The 17617-nt window shown below is 42.3% G+C and overlaps 1 protein-coding gene across 4 annotated transcripts in view; it reads right to left on the bottom strand.

The window, feature by feature from the left end:
• epha7 (eph receptor A7) overlaps window positions 1-16768 on the bottom strand; it is a 123666-nt gene extending 106898 nt beyond the window's left edge. For 3 of the 4 annotated variants that reach the window (XM_024291028.2, XM_024291029.2, XM_024291031.2), the window contains exons 1-3: window positions 16562-16768; window positions 15455-15519; window positions 14425-15094 (exon numbers count right to left, since the gene is read on the bottom strand). In XM_024291028.2, the coding sequence (XP_024146796.1) occupies window positions 14425-15094; window positions 15455-15519; window positions 16562-16655 (829 nt within the window). In that variant the 5' untranslated portion in view covers window positions 16656-16768. The remainder of the gene's footprint in view (window positions 1-14424; window positions 15095-15454; window positions 15520-16561) is intronic. The other variant, XM_024291030.2, reaches the window with a different exon arrangement.
• Window positions 16769-17617: the final 849 nt, after the last annotated feature.

Here is a 17617-nt window from a genome sequence, read left to right as displayed (position 1 = left end):
GTGTAAACTCAAAACTGAATTGAATCAAATTGAAATGAGTGGATTGAAAGAATAAAAAAAAAATCGTAATAGAATTGATCTTGGCTCTTGAAAATTGAATCAAATTGTTTCTGGAAATTATTATCGATACCCAGCCATAAAAAATGTATAAATATTACTATTTAAGTATAGGCTATTTATCATTTACTGTCAACATAAGCATTTACACCAAAGAAAGTTGAACTGAACTGATACTCACTATTAACCATCAGTATAAACAAAATGTTAGGAGTCAAACATGTTCGTGTGCCACCTGTGACAGGTGAGCTGCCCACCTGTGAAACAGTGACAGAGAACTAAAAGACAAAGAGTCTGTGTTGAAAACCCGTTCATAGCAAAGATTCAGTTTCAAACGCCATCCAAAGAAGCTGATCCCGAACAGTGACACCTCCCCTGGGCTCTGGGAGAAGGACGGAACCAAGGACGCACCGACACAAAGACCAAAATCCGTAATAAAAGGAGCCACTGAAACGCACAGTAAACCCTTTAATATGATGTCACATTACGCTGGATCCTATCCCACCCTGAGCATGCTTGGAATGGCTCTGTGTAGCTGCTGCCACTCTCCACACATCCACACAACTGAGCCATTCATCCGAGGTACCTGTGCTTAGCAGCAGATAAGTAGCTTTCCACAAGAAACAAAGAGAAGATTAGCATTCCCTTACACTGCGTTGGAGGGCAAACAGATTTGCCCTCCAAGCAGGAAAAACTCAAAGGAAGTGGCTGCATGGTCGTTCACGGCAAAGATCAAAGCCAGCTTCTGATTAAGTTATACTACAAATCAAGCTAATACTCTCGCCATGGGGATCAAACTTAAGCTACAGCCCACAAAAGTGGGACAATCCGGAATTACAAAGCAAAGAGCACTTTGTCACGTCCAAGTCAGAATTATTGTCACTTGTTGTAATCTGCAGATATATTTGTTTCACATTACTGTCACCATCAAACCGGCCATTTTGGCTTTATGGCGCAATTCATTAGCATAGGATCATCAACCTATGCTTACACTGGAAGGTTTGAATGCAACCAGTAGACCGGCATCCATCATGTTGGTGCATAGAAATGAACACGTACATTTCAAAAAATCATAACTACCTACTGTATTTTTTTTAAAGCTTTATGGAAAAAAAAATATTTAGTAGTTGTAATTCCTGAGAGACTAAAATATTGAGTAAAGTGATAAAGGTTGATTGGTGCTGCCTTAAAATACTTTAAGTAACTGGTTTGTGTGACGTTGACCCTCCTGTAACACTTCCTCCTCTCACAACACAATGTCTCCGGACAAACCTTTCCCTGTTTCCCCACACAGTGTGCATCATTTACTTCACTGTGAGATCCCATTGGGCAGAACTGAACCCCCAGCTGGTTCTGTTGGGTTCAGTACGGTGTGTGAATGTTTGAGTGTTACCATGTAACACTTGTGCGAGGGTTTTCCATTTATCCCAGAGGTTTTCTATTACAACTTGTGGATCATCGATTACACAACATAATGCATCAGAGGCACAAACTATTGTTTGTTACAACTCGTGCAATAATTGACTGATCTTTAAAAGTTCAAGAACTTCCCACCAGAGGGATGCAAGTAAAAGCATCTGAGCTTCTTATATAGGATGAATACATCCAGAACGTGTAACCAGGAGTTGATCTAATCTTGAATTAATACTGAAAATTGGACCCAAATGACCAAAAAGAAAATGCTACACAACGCAGAACGTACACAGGCAACGGGACATGATTTGTCTAAATGTTCACTTTAAATCCATTAAACATCACCACTGGATCTCGTTCACTTTGACTTTAACAGAAAAGAGCATTTGTTTTCATTTGCAGAATAGTTTTCTGACTAATGTCATCAACCAAAGGCATCTTTAACGATCAGAGGAGGAGAAACAGCAACTGCTTCACTGGCATTATTCACTGCTGACATCAGTATAAATGCCAAACAACCAACATGAACACTTGTCTTTCCTCTCGGCGCTCCGGCTGATTTACAGCACGGATTCAGAGGGGAGAAACGAGGAGCAGTCTGAGATTAAACCCATTACATCAGAAAATGATGGCCTCTCGCTGGATCTGAACACAGTCCCGGCTTCTTCAAGCTGCACTGAGCTTTCTGAAATGGATTCTCAGTGACATGGAAAATGTCCCTGCCTAATCGTCTTTTGTTTAGTTCATTTAACTCTCATGGAAACAGGAGAGTGAGCCCTCCAGGCCAGTCAGGCAGATACCTTTTAATGGAAGTGGTGGACGGCTCTGAAGGGGTGCAGCGCTGAAAGACAGCGCGCCGAAAGAGGACTCTGAAAGCTGGGGGTCTAAAGGTCTGGCAGACCCAAAGCCCCCTGCAGCCCGAGCAAAATCGCCTCTGAAAATGTTCCCCGTCAGCAGCTGCGCATTATTTCGGGATTTCGCCACTGCCTCTCAACCCTCCTGACCCAAACCCCGCCCATCCTGGCCCACCCCCCCACTCGTGATCTGCTGTGGCAGAAAGCGATGGAACAATGTCAAAGCGGCTCGTCTGGGCCGTGGTCAGGTCTCCCGTGCACGCGGCGCCTCTCTGCTGCTGCTGAATGAAGGTTATCCACATCCACACATTCAGAAGTGTACTAGTTCAATCTTCTACACTACACACCTGCAATCATCATTTCACACCGGTCGTGATGAAGTGAGATCTCAGCAGAGGATCCTCTAAAGAACAAACCTTCTGATCGGTGTTTACTGCAGTTTTAGAAAATGAATGTGCTAACACAAAGGCACACCAAGCCGGTGAAAGGAACACAAACATGAATGTGCTTCACAAACCCAGCAGTTCACTTTGGTAAACACAGAAGCTTCACACATTATTCCCTTTCACCCAGGCCACCTCTCTCAGCTCTTTTGTTGGGGAACTCTTTACGGTTTGATGGTTGCAACAGAGTTTGGAACTAAAGTTTATCACTTGGTGGTGAAATAAGGAGTTTAGTACAAAACTTATTTCAAACAGACAAAACAGAAGCTGGCTGTAGAATATTTGTGTGTCAGTACACTAATGAGACTGCTGCTCGACAGAGGAAATGAAAGCCTGACCTTTCCACCCATTTCAATCAGACGGAGAGACGCTTTCTTTGTTTGAAACAATATCAATCAATGGATTACAGTCTGATGAGTAAAACTAACACTGATACAGTGAGTTTACAGCCAAAGCAGGTGTTCAAGGAGAGACATTCACACAGAAGCAACCACTTCACCGCAACACAACTCTTTTTATATAGAAACACACTCAGATTTGCTATTGGTGGTTTAGAAAATATGTTAAGTTCTGTCGGTTCAATTTCCTCAAACTTAAAAAAAGTAAAGCCAACTATATATAAAAACACAGAATTTTCTAAGAATTGAAATGTTTTTTGAACTCTTTGATAGAATCCACAAAACATTTCTTCAAGATCAGTTTTGTAGGAGAAAGATCATATCAATAATGATTAGTTGGGTGATTATGTAAGTTTTTCCTCATAATAATGGTAGCTTAAGATGCAAGAGTGCTTAGAGGGAAAAAAAAACATTTTCTGATTTAACCACTGTCTATAGTTTGATCCACACATTTTAACTGGATTATAAAAACATAATTATCCAAAAATTCTGCGTTTTTTTAATTACAGCGAGTTATCATGACAAAAAAAAACTAAACAAAAAAAAAAAAACAATAGCTGAGTCATTCTCCCATAAAGTATTTTTGATATTTCATGGAAGCGGCCATTTTGAAAAAAGCAGTAAAAGCCGTGTAACCCTTTTAGAGGAAGGATGATGAACTATGGGGAAGAAATCCTGGAACAAGTTCTATCCAATGTGTTTTTTAGGAAAGTGCTAATGAGTGCTAATGAGATGAGATGGGGGGTCTCAGAAATGTGTGTATTAAATATGATACGATGGGTTATACAGGGTTAAGCAGTTGGTTTTGTCGAAAATCAGCCCAGTGTAAAAATAGCCATAAAATAGCACTATGATTAATAAATGCCATTCAGATACATTAGGTCCAGGTTTGATTTAACAAGTTGATTTGATTTGATTACCTCTCTTTGCTATCCGTACAATTCCCTTTCAAAAGCCAATTCAGCTTAATTTAAAAAAAAAAAAAAAAACTCACAAAACGAGTGTGCTAAACAGAGCCTACATTTAGAAAATTGTTGGTATTGACATAAACAAATTATGTAAAAGCTGTGATTTTTAAAAAATAAATGTCACTCTATAGCGTGTGTATCGCAGTTGTTTCAGGTCAAAATGACATTCTCCTCTGCGCCATTGTTTTCAGCAGGACTGGATTTCACGGTGAGTCAGAATGTACTTTGTTGTTTTTTGGTTCACATTTTCTAAAGTCTTGCTTAAGAAAAGCTTCCTAAAGTCAAATACAGCAGCTCAATAGGAAACAAATCCATCTATCACTGACTTTTTATGACTCATTTCGTCCATCAAAAACTCTGATTGATCCTCTTCTGATCATGTCTTCAGAATGTTCTTCACAAACATTTGAAGACGTGCGACGCCCGCTTCAGCCTCGCCTTTTTCTGCCCTCAGTGTGAGTCGAGGAGAGAGAAAACTGTGCGGTTATGTAATAACTTATTGATTTTCCTCTTAAAGAAGATTGAAGCTGTGAGCCCGGGGTCTGAGGCCTCCCAGAGGAACGGCCCCGCTGACAACACGGCCCTCCCCGCCCGCTGCTTCTGAAGGCGGCGGGACCCTGAGGCCCGGTCGCATATCACTTTCACCTTTGTGCCACAGGGACACTAAACAGCGAACACCAAAGACGCTGCTCTGTGACACGGTGCTCGCCTGTCTGATCACATCCCTCTCAGGCACTCAGCGGGCAGCCCAGCCGAAAAAAAGACACAGTTTAGTTTGCTAAAAAGGCCAAAAGCTTGAAACTGCCGCAGATTTGAAAGTCAGGATCGATGGAGATGTCTGAACCTGTTAGTGCAAGTTGAGATGAGAGCCTTTGCACTGCTGGTGGGAGGGGCTCCTTTGTCATGCAGGGGGGAGGAGAGGTGACTCTTCTGGCGATCAGGGGTCAACTGCTGCGATCATCCATCTTCTTCCTGACAGTGTCCTGTCAGGCAGGGCGCTCACGTTACCAAACGCAGCAGCAAGACCTCCATTGTGTTTGTGCGCCGGTCTTCAGCCATGTGTAAATGAAGTTAATATTCTGCGACCTCGTGCACGGAGCTCCGTGTCACCTAGGGACTAACACTATCTGACGCAGAGTCAGAGGTCTGCCGGTCTGCAGCTCCCGGAGTCTTTAGGCAGCAGAGCTGACCATATGGCTTTGTTTGCGTGAGAATGGCCCATGTTTACTTGGATCATGTCCATTCATGGGATGCAACGTGCAGTCTCAAATTTGGACTGGCAGGTCAGATTCCAAGACCCCGCCGCTGATAAGTCACTGCTTTGCTCCTTGCTAAATTCAAATAAATTGGTGCAATTTGCATGAAAAAGCTTTTTTCCAAAGAATGCCCCAAAACCAACACAAAGAGCCAAGAAAACCTGATCTCTGCCGCCTGCCTCAAATTTAGATTTCTCTTCATTCTCCAGAGCAATTCGGCTGCTTGTCGTCAATTATCGGTGAAAAGATTCTGAATGTGAGATGGAAATGTTGCTGTGCAGATGGTGGAGCGTGCAACAAAGGTAGTGATTCTGCTGCAAAGTCAGCCTGTGGCTACATGACGTCATTCACCGCAGCAAATAAGAATTTAAAGGTTTTATTGTTTGCTGAAATACTGAAAAAGTACTGTCAAAAATGACCAAAAATAGAAAAATAACAAAGGATTCAAATAGAAGAACTTTTTTAGAAATTTAGACAGATATTTAAATTTAAAAAAATGCTAAACAAAGAAATATCTCCATAAGTTACACAAATAAAAATAGGTATGATATGTGATTAATCACCCTAAAAGAAATGAAAACTACTTTTCTTTCTTTTGTTTTTAACTTTAAAAAGTACATGGAAGTTCAAAAAAGAAAGGTTCACTGTCAATATCAATTTTAAAATAAATTATGCTCCAAAACATAGCCAAAAATGCTGAGATCTATATACTTTAAGGCAAAATATGCCCCTTATGAAATTAAATTGCTCAAATTCTGAAAAAAAACTTTAAAATCTTCAGCAACTACTAGATTTTTTAGAGTAATTTAATATTTAGCTTTTATTTTAGCTTTTTATGGCTAATTTTGACTTATTTTCAGTTTTTTTTGGCTAATTCAGGGTTTAGCTAATATGTTAGCATTATGCTAGCTGTTTTGGCAAAAACAGAAAATTTTCAAGTTCTTTAGGCAAATTTGGAGTTCAACTAGTATGTTAGCTAGTATGTTCGCATCATGTTAGCTGTTTTGGCAAAATTAGATATTTTTTAGTTTTTTAGCTAAACTGTCATCTAGCTAAGATTCCAACAAGCTTTCAGCTTCAGCTTTTTTAGCCATCAGTTTCATCATTTTCCTCTATCAGCGCTAGCATCTTTAGCAAACTAGCATTATTCAGAAATAATGCAATGTATCTAGTTTAATTTAGAGTTTACTATTTTGCTGTTTGCACGAAAGTCTGCTATAAAATAAGAAATTATTTAATGATTTCTTTTTTATTTTTTTAGCTACTTTTACTTATTTTTAGGTAAAACATGAATAAAGATGTATTTAGAAAATTGTGTTTATTTTTTCCAGTTTTCTAAAGAAACGTACTAAATAAAAAAACGGATTTCTTCACAGTGTGACAATAGTTAATGCAGTTTGGGGTCATGGAGTTCAGGACTGGGTTTGTTCTGTTCCTAGATCTGCAGGATGATGGATTGTAAAGACGCTCACTGCTCTGCTGTCCTCACGTCACCGTTTCACAGATCAAGACTGAAGATCAAACCTGTGTTCTTTAGAAACTCTAAAGTCTTTGTTTTTAGAAAATAATAGAGTGACTGATGGTTTAAAGGGGAAAAAAGAGAGCATTTCTAAAGTTTTTTAATGATACTTTCCAACGTCGTAAAGTATTTTCAGAGAAAGTTTAACAGTCCTGTAAAGCACTCTGATTTTCTCCAGCCTCAGACTCTTTTATTTCTCACAGTGTGTGTTCAACATCCATTTTTTAACCTCAGTGCCATAAAACAGGCATTTTGTTTCTTTAGCAAACATAACCAGAGACAAATATTTACCGAGCCGCAGAGCCTGGGGCAGAACGTTTTCCGATGTAAAATGAGGCATTTGTGTTTCATTTGACGTGTTGACAGGGCAGCGGCATTCCACAGAAAGCGCTGCTGGCTCCAGCTCAGCCGTCTATATCCCAGGAAACATCTTCTTCGTGCTTCTGCTCCTCGTTTGGAAGTGTATGTTTAAAAAGAGAGTGCTGAATGTGGAAGTTAAATAAATTCTCCCAGTGTGCCAAAGCTGGGTTTCCATCATTCCACTGTCTGCTCCTCAGAGGAAGCCGCTGACTTTCAGTCCACTAATGAGAGGGAATTACGACAGAAAGGAATGAGCAGGAATACAGTCAGGGACGCAGTCAGGAAGAGAATGATCTGAAAGATAAGTTCATAGAGAATCTTCCACTTTTCATGGGTTTTGTGGGCCTTCTTCGTGACTTTTTCCAAGAGTCCATCAGCTTCTCTTTCGTGCTGTTTTGTTCACCAAAGTCACAAGCTCTCTGCTCTGCCCCAATTAGATGCATCCATGAGCAGACAAATGGATCCATGAACGTCTTTGTTCTTCTGGTCTACGATGGAACCTGGATCTTGTTGCACTGCTGTTAATTGTGGGGTGTGAAGGGCTGTAAGCTAGCGGGAGAGACTGTAAACAGAGAGCTCTCGGCAATGGGAAGGGGGGCGGGGTCTGGTGAGCTGCTGATGAACTGCTGCCCCTCTGCAGAAACTATGTCCTAAAAAACTATCCTTTTTTTATTATTTGTCTAAAACGGCTTAATCATATTCTAAAGACCGCTGGGACGATCTAAAGATGGTTGGACTGGGACTTAAACTGTGTGTCAAATTAGCAGCTGGCTTGTTTTACAGCCATATTGTTTGAAACAAAGTCTGTTTTGTTTTTGTAAAATGTTGATTTTTGAAATAAAGACTTGAATTATTGCTGCAAATGCAGAGTTTTGTGTAGTTTTAGTCTCAGACATTAATCATATATACACAAATGATATAGATATATACTGTTTCATCTGTTAGTATAAAAAAAAACAGTTGTTCTGACCAACAATCCAAAACAAAAAGATTTCAATCAGGAAAATGGACAAAGTACTAAATCTTTACATTTTAGTGGACAGTTAGTATTTTACTTGACGAATGGTGATTGCTCAGCAGCGGGCAGCACCGAGTCTCCTTTAAGTAATCAGTTGTAAGAGGCTGCCAGCAGCACTGCTGGCAAAAAATAGCACATCTGTGTGTCTGACTGCTACCTGCCAGGCTGAGGAAAAAGCCCTGAGCTGCAGGAGAATGCTGCCATTCACGTGAAGCCGACACCGGAAGCGCCGCGATGAGATCCCATCCATCAACGGTTTATTTCAATCTTGAGTGATTTAGATCCATTTGCGTCTCCTGTGGATTCGGCACACACCTGTCATTTGCATAATTAAGCTCTGGAGGAGTTGTAAAGGCAGCCATTAAATTCCCACCTTATCAATCAGAGGAACATCAGGATGTTTGAAGACCTCCTGACTCTTCATTTAAAATGCTAAACACGGCTTCCTCTGCAGCCCTGGAAATGGGCCTGGACACTCGGGCTGCTCCTGTGCGTGGTAGCTGTGGCGTTCAGGCCTTCCCCTCAGGGGGCTCCATCATCAATCAGTCTCCAACTAACTTCTGTCCGACTCCCTGACAGTGAAGATGGATGGTGCCAGATTCTACAGGACGCTGGATCCTCTCATTAATTCTCTTGTTAGCATGCACCCGTAGCTGCGAGATACGGCCGAGTTCGTCTGTTTCCCTCCAGTCTGAGGCTTCGCCCTCGCGGGCCGAGGGTCAACAGTTAATCATTTCTCAGGCACTGGTTACTTAGTGCCATAATGCTGTGATGTGTCAGAATTGGACAACATACATTCTCAGCATTGAGCCAAACAAAGAAACCAGTGTCTCCTACAAGAGCCCGCTGTCTCCAAACGACTCCAATGCAACCAGCGGCCAGCACGGAGCAGAACCAGCACATGAATGGGGGCTATTTTCACAGCACTTTGCAGAATGAAGGCCTCGCAGGCGGCAGGGACACTTCAACTGGCCTTTTTCAACACCGAGACCCCCGAACCAACACAGCGGGCACAGAGGAAGAGTGACATTTACAGCCTCACAAAGAGTTAAAGACGGGCGGGGGGTAGGGGGAGGGCAGGAGTGAAAGACAAGGGGTCCCTCTTTGCTGACTGTGATGAATGAGTGGATCACAACAAGGTTTGGAGAAGGCCTTCGCTTCCACACAGGAGGCGTCTCAGATGACGTGAGTGAGGGCTCGACGCCGCTCCACCTGCAGCCTCACTGAGAACGCACAAAGAGGGCCGCGGGTCCGGACTAAAGCCATCGCTGATCGCTGTATCTCTCTGGAAAGGGGGACTAGGGCTGGGCGATATGGAACTTTTATGTCTCAATATAATTTGTTCTATATTGTGCAATAATAATATATTTCACAATATTAACCGAATAACTATATTTGTCAATTCTGGACAAGGTTTAGATTGAAATATTTATTTACTATCATACTTTCAACGTAACATATGTAATGAAAATCATTCAAATAGCTTTTTAAATTACTAAGAAAAGGTGTGTATATATGTGTGTGTGTGTGTACATATATCAAATTATAACAGAATTTTACACATAAACACCTATGGTGTGTTACTTTTAAACTTTTTTCTATTTTTTTATTTAAATTGCACAGAAATAATTAATAAATGGTATGAACATGTCTCAGCTGTCATGTAACTGTGAACTCAAATTCAGACACGCTGAAAAAAAAAGGTTGCAATTTTTGTGTAACGTTTGCTGCTAATACACAGTGGAGTCATTATATTATTATTATTACCATTATTGTCCTACGAATTATTTTTGTTGTATTTATCTGCCAGGTCTTAAAAGCCTGGTCAGTAAAATATTGTCCGACTTTAAACTGGTTTGTGTTTACATACAGGCTACAAGCGGAGCAGCAAGTTGCTTTAGCATCATGCTAATGCTACATCGCGGTCATCAGATCAACATTTTTTATTAAACTTTCTGTTACTCTGTAAGTCCAGCAGGTTTGTCTTCCAGTTCTGACTGGCTCCTGTTAAAAATCACCAGATGAAACTAAACGTTACACGGAGAAGATTACCAGAAGGACCGCGGAGGTATGATGTATTGTGAGATTCTGTTTACCTTTCAAGCATCTGGATTTATATGGAAGCTAAAATAAATTCTGATCTGCTTAAAGTTTGGACTTCATTGGTTGAAATATCGAAATTTAAGACAAATATTTTTTTTACCCAAAGTATGACGAAGTTTTTACTGTACTCCTGTAGATGAAAGTGAAAAAAAGATTTGAAACTGAAAAATAAAGTTTTTTTCTTTTTTGGCCAAACACCAGTATTTTTTTTTTTTTTATTATTATTTGATTTATTTGGGTTTCAAATAATATTGACACCAATTTAGCTCCATACTGCCAATGCGGATCCATATCAGAATACAATTCAGTACCAGCCCCCATAACAATATAAACATTAAACATCAGATCCTGATGATCCAAGAAAATCTACAAGAACACTGTAAAAAGTGAAACACTGGATCAATTAACAAAAGCTCTGTGATGTGTATCGTTTCAAAATATTAGTTTTTATCAAATTAATTTTTTGAGTAAACAAAAAAACAAAAAAATTAGAATGTAACTAATTATATAACCTTTGTAAATTGATCAAATGTTTCACTTTTTTAGTGAAGGATTTAAGTATGATCCTCAACTGGGTTAGTCCCTAACGCTTTTAGTGTTAAGATGAAACCTGTTTGGAAGTCCAGCCCAGCAGAGCAGCACACCGCGGTGCACGGAAGATCCTTGTTGGTGAAAAAGCAGATTTATCCCAAACACAGGAGCAAATATTTACTTTCAGCATTTACAGATTAAGAATTGTCATTACTGTCATTTTCTCCAACTTGAGATGTGGTTGATACGATTACACCACCTGTCAGTATTTTATATTTTCAAACAAGAATTTTTGTTGAAGAATTCTCAGTGAGCATCAGATGCAAATCGGGTTTTACACATTCTTAAGCTGGAAGTCTAAACAACAGCTGGTGAGATTAAAGCTACTAACGACACGCAGAAACTGTTGCAAACGCTGCATAGGAATGAAGCTGAGAAGAGCTAGACGCAGAAATGACAAAGGCAAGCATTCAAAAGTGGGGAGAGGGGAGTTTATAACACACGCACAATCGAAGGTGGCAGAAATTCAGCATTCCGGTTGGTCGCTGTGACCCCCTGATTTAAGCACTTCTCTGATCTGGGCCGACAAACTCTTGGTTCTGCAGGACAAACTGTTGTTCCCTCTAAACGAGTGTACAAGTACAGACCTATTCACAATTCCTGGCAGAGAACAAATGAGAGCAGCCGCCGACGCTTCAGAGGAGAGGCTGTCTAAAGAGTGCTCTCATCTGGCTTTGGAGCAGCCTTTGTGCACGGATCCTTTCTGTCACACACCACCCATAAACGCCTCTTTGGTGCGAGAGAAGGTGCCGTGCGCAGCCAGCTATCATCACAGCAAATCTCCTCAACTTAAAGATGATGGACTTCCTCAGCACTTCGACAAGCTCTCATTGTTTTACATCCAGACAGAAACTGCTGTCCAGCTTTGAGGAACATTTTCAAAGTATTCTAAAGAAAACTACTGAATGGACAATTTGGCATCAGTGGAGCCGCTGGAAGAAGTGCTGATGCTGCATCGTGATTCTCATTTTATTTAGATTAAGTGCCCCTTAATACAAAAGCTGCTCATGCCTCAGTGGAGATAAAGCTCATAAAGGTGCAGTGTCAAGACTGGAATGTGATCCACGGACACATAAAGCAGCTTCCTTCCTGGGTTTTAAACAATCCCAAAGTAGACTGGATGAGCTGCAGCCCATATCCACCGCCACTTGTTTGAGTTGACCCCTAGACTGATTAATTCACAGAGATGTGCCACGTCTGCTCCGAGGGCCCGGCAGCACCGCACAATAAGAGGAGGTGGCTGCGTGGTCCCAGTGGAAATAAACTGTACGTCTCTGCTTTAAATGGATCAGAACAACTGGATCTATGCATATTAAAACAACAAGGACAATAAGACGGCGCTCCGAGGGGCTGAACCGCTGATAGCCTGCTAACATTAGAGGCACACAACTGGAGGCATGCGGTGTTGCTCTAAATTACATGGCCTAATATATTTCATTAACACTCCTCCCTCAGAGGGGTCCCTAATGGATGACAGCACGCCATAAAAGCTTGTCTGCCTGCGACGCCAATTTGCTCTTAGGTGCATTCCCTTCACTTATTACAGACTGCTCCTTATAAGCTGCTTAGATTGAAGTTTGAACAAAAGGAGAAAAAAAGGCTCAGTTGATGAACCACTTAAATTCTGGGAGCTGGACCCCCCCCCCCTTTTAATCCAAGATGATTTCTATGCTTCAAGTCAGACGGCGAGTGAAAATGATCCACAGGAGAAGAAAAAGGATCACATTTATGTAGTTACCCCATCATTATGATCAATTTCACTGCTAATGTTTACAATTCTCTATTTTGATCTTTAAATAAAAAAAATGAAAAAAAGATTTTTAATCTTGTGGATGTGCAAAAAATAATAATAATAATAATATATCAGATCAAATCCTGTTTTTGGAGTTTTTAACATGTCTGTGTGGCATTTTTCTTATGAGAACAAATGTAATAAGACATCATTTCGATTTTGCATTTCCAAGTAGAGAAATTCAAAAGAGAGAAAGAATCAGGATTTTGGAGGAAGTTCTGTCCATGAAGATCTTCATTTCCTCGTCCCAGCTGACATCCGGATCAGAACCATACGGCTGGACATTACCCAGATTGATGGAGGTTTTTATGTAGCAGCGGTGAAGATTTATGCTAGAGAGACACAGAGCTATCATAATCAGATGGTGGGGGTGGGGGGGGGGTCAGATCAGCTCCAAAAGCCACTCCCCTTCAGAGGAGATTTTGGTGAAAGAGACTTCAGATTAACATGGAAAATGTACTTTTAAGACATTTAGGTTGTGGGATTTTAGTGAAAAACTTCATAATCATAATTAAAACACTACTGGGAACATTTCCTAATAACAAAATTGTCATAGGGGAGCTTTAAAATAGGACTCTAGTGTTGCCACAATAACTGATAGAATCTAATGTTTGATTTTCATCTATAACAGCAAAAATTGGGATGGCTGACTATAAAACTGAAATGAGGATGTCAGCCTTTCAGTCAAAATAAGTGAAAGTCATTATCAGGGAGAGCTGCAATGTTTCTCTGAACTCTTGATGGAACTTTACAGTAAAGTAATACTCATGGTGTAAATGCTAAAAACATGACAGCACAGCAAATGTAGCCTTATTTCAATTCCATTTTGAAAAACTCTGGCATATAGCCTTAAATTTGCTTGATGCATCTCAAAGTATTCAGTTGTGACTTTGCTTTTCATTTTCAGTAACTAAAAACACCTAAAGTCCTAAAAGTGTTGGTTCCTGTTGATTATTGTGCTAAGTTATATCAAATGGAAATGTTTTTCAAATCAAAGGATGCATAAACTCTTTTGATGGAGCGACTCAACCGTCATGAGCGCTGCCGTCTTCACTCCAGTGTGAATTTAAGACGCAGGACTTGGCTTGGTTTTCTACTTCTATTGAAAACCCTACACCTCGGATGGGTCACGTCTCTTGGGTGCACATAATGTTGTCATAGTAACAACGGATGTACCAAACATATAATAAAAATGTAAAAATGTGGTGAATTTTGCATCTAAAAATCCCATCAGTGGTCCTGCTGTGAGCATTGCCACAATACAGCACTCAAAAACACATGGCTTTCTGTTCTTCATTTGAAGAATTTATAGAAATATTTTTGTGTCTTTTTACTCATTTGGTTCATAAGGAAGAGGCTTCTCTCAGACCTGTGATTCTCAGCTTCAGTGAGGGAGCGAGGAGTGAACTAATCCCAGTGTCAACAGAATCATGCAGAGAAACCAAGAGCCTCACAATCAATTAACACGGAATCCAATTACTACACTGAAGATGCCAGGCCTCGATTCTTTTTCCAACTTTCCTGCTGTCCAAGCCCTTTCATCTCCTATTTGCATTTTCTTATTTTTCATTCAGGAGGCATCTCCCTGATCGGCTTCAAAGCAAATGAAATGTAGTTTCTGATGACTGAAAGGTGAGAGGACAGGGACTCACGTTCACACGCGTCTCCTTTTTGATGAAATCCAGCTTTGCATATACATTTCCCAATTGGCACAAGCCACTCCCCCTCGGCACTGCAGTGCATCTTGGGAGAGTTGTCGGCCTCCTCCTCGGCGTCGTTCACACACATTCCCTCCACCTCCACCAGGGAGGAGAACTCCGATCCTGTCACTGTGTCCGGGAAGGTGGCCAGGTTTTCGATGATCGACCAACACTTCTTGTAGTAGACCTTTACGGAGACCAGGGCAATGCACGCCCCCACGTCCTGGAAGGCCAGGTAGAAGCCCCTTTTGGACAGCGGGCCAATGATCCGCAGCTCTGTGTTCAGTTTCATCTTCCTCTCCCCGAGGTCGCCCTGGGTGAAGCTCTCGTCCGCTGCGATTGTGTCGATTTTCACGTACTGGTTCTCCCTCAAGCCCCGGCCCACCTCAGAATCCGTCTCCTGGTAAAACAGGTTGAACGTCTCCTTGCAGGTGCCCACCACTCCGGGCAAGCTGTTACAATCCCTCAAGGTGAACTTGAGTTCCACAAAAATCCTCTGGGCATCCCCCTTCTCGATCCAGTTAGTCCGCAGCCAGTTGTTCTGGTTGGGCTCCATGACCTGGCACACCTGGTAGGTGCGGATGGGAGTGTAGTTCTCATCCAAGCCGCTGATCTCCTCCCACTGAAAGAAGCAGAAAACGTTTGAATTCCACAAACATGGAGAGGGAAGAGAAACATCAGGAAACTGACAAAAGCAGCTGAAACAGCCGTTTTCTGCAGACAGGAGCTGCGTTTGTTTCATCTTTGAGGGAGATTGGTTATCAGCTTGTGCCCACATCATTTATTCAAAAACTTTCTCCCGGCTTGTTTTAATCAGACTGGAACAGGCGCTGTGCTCGGGGCCTTTGCGCACTGAATGTTAACGGACTCTTCATGATGCCTCTGCTCCGAGCAGACCTTCCTTCTGTTTGTCTCCTTTAACGGTTTCACTCCTGTCACACACGCACGCAGGCGATGCAGAGCTTCTGCAGGCGTTACTCACCCCGTTCGGAGGATAGGAGATCCACTCCAGTTCCGTCTGCTGCGCCTTGGAGTCCAGCAGAATCACTGGTGACGGGAAACCAAGAGACAGGTGGTTAAGTCTCACCGGGGCTCACCGGGCCTCGGCGGGCCCCGCGTCCGTGCAGCCTATCATAGCGCGCACGCTCGTGACCCATTTTTTTTTCCGCGCATCAGAAACGCGCAATAAAGACGCAGCGGCGGACAGGTCGCGTCAGAAGGGCAACTTTATATCAGAAAACATGCAATTAAGACTCGCACACGAGAACAAACCAGAACACGGATCATTTCTGACTAAAACTCAATTTTAGTGATTCCGTTCAGCCCAAACGGACGGACGGCCGCCTCACGCGCTCATTCCGGGGGACATTTCTGCTGGGTTTCGGTGTGAACCACCTGCAACCCGCGGCTCGGATCTCCGCTCACACGTCTCGCTTTGAATGCGCAGCGCGCACAGGCGCCGCGGCGCCACCGACAAATGAAGTTTATTTCCTTGCATTTTAAATTCCAATCCTTAGGTTTTTATTTGTCACCACGACGACTCGACAGAATAAAAATATTTTGATATATTTATTTCCCCCTCATCTGCTCCGTTAAACCTCGTATTCAGACTAGATTCATCCGCGGCGCACCGGGCTGTGACTTCTGTCACTCTGCTTTTTTCTTCATTTAACCTCAAGCCCAATAAATGTGCCAGGAAATGAAATGTTTTCTGGTTCATAATTTAGTCAAGAGTCAGCGGCAAGTTGTGGCTCCGTAAAAGTGAAAGACCGAGGAGGAGGCGAGCCGCTGGAGCGGCTGGAGCCACGCGCTGACGGCGCGCTGGCGGCGCGCTCGCCTCCAGCAGCCTGCGCATCGATCCGCGCGTGTTTTCCTCGCAGTGGAGATGGATGCTTTTTCCACAGGACTCACTGTCCGCAGCGGAGCGGGGAAACTCAAACCGCAGCTGGCGCAGCGTTGCGCGTAAAAACGACCCGCAGCGGACAGATGGCGCTTCGTGCCGGTAAATGGAAGACATGAGGGGAATCCGCTGAAAGGTCGGAACCTGCTCTACCGGGCCGGGACAAGAGTCCAAACTTTCCGAACTCACCTTCCTTGGCATTCTGCGCGTCCCCGCCGCTCACGTGGCAGCACAAGCGCAGGCAGACAGTAATCCAGAGACACGGGATGGACCGGGAGAGCATGGTGCAGCCGCGGACTTGTTCTAGACGGAGAGTCGCTTTGCCGCCGCCTGCGCGCTTCCCATTGACGACACTGAAACGGATCTCTGTACAACAATTCGCTGCTGCCCACTCAAATAGCGTCTGCTGCCGGGGGGCGGAGCCTGAGAGGCCGCCACTGTCAGTCAATGAGATGGGCGGACGCTTCGGTCAATGGCAGCACAGAGGAGGAAAGGTCACGAGGATGATTGGCCAATCAACACATCCATTACTTTCATGGGTTTTTTTAAATTTTATTCTACTTTTTCTGTTCTCGCGGTTTGATGAAGGTGGAGAACATGTTGGATCTTTCATTTATGTATTAATTTATTTATGGGTAAAATAGGCGATGTCATCTCTGCATCAAGAAATATGCAGGCACACGCACACATCAATGAGTTCACTTTAAAATGGAAGAAAGTCAAATTTTACACTTTATGTGGCCATTCCTGCAAACGTAAAGAAAATACTCATTATACTCATTATTCTAGATCTGTTGGAGTTAAGACGCTCACAAAAAAATCAGCGATTGCAAAACCATTAAAGGCTGACAGAAAAAAAACTGCTGGACAATTTGACCTGCTTTCTGTTTCAAGATTACTTTTATGTTCTTCCAAGTGTACATATTTATTATGAAAAATTGCATTTAAGAACAAAACTTAAACATAAAAATGGAACTTCCTGCACACACACATACTGGTTTTCATGGTTTCCGTGGACTGCCTTTTTTATCAAGCACTTCTGGGGACAACCGTTTCTCAAAGGTCTAGAGGTCTGGAAAAAACAGTAAAATGTAAGTTTACAGATAGAGCTTCAATCAACCTTGAAGTTCAAACAGATTCCGTCTTGTGTGTTCCGTATGTTCTTAACATGGACTTCTAGGGAAAAAAAACTGTTCAATGTGTTTTGGGGGGACTTAAATTCACACAAACACACACACTCATATA

This window comes from Oryzias melastigma, linkage group LG24, assembly GCF_002922805.2.
Source record: "Oryzias melastigma strain HK-1 linkage group LG24, ASM292280v2, whole genome shotgun sequence".
Taxonomy (NCBI): Eukaryota; Metazoa; Chordata; class Actinopteri; order Beloniformes; family Adrianichthyidae; genus Oryzias; species Oryzias melastigma.
Note: the sequence above shows the minus strand (reverse complement) of the source record. Positions and strands in the feature narration are given on the sequence as shown.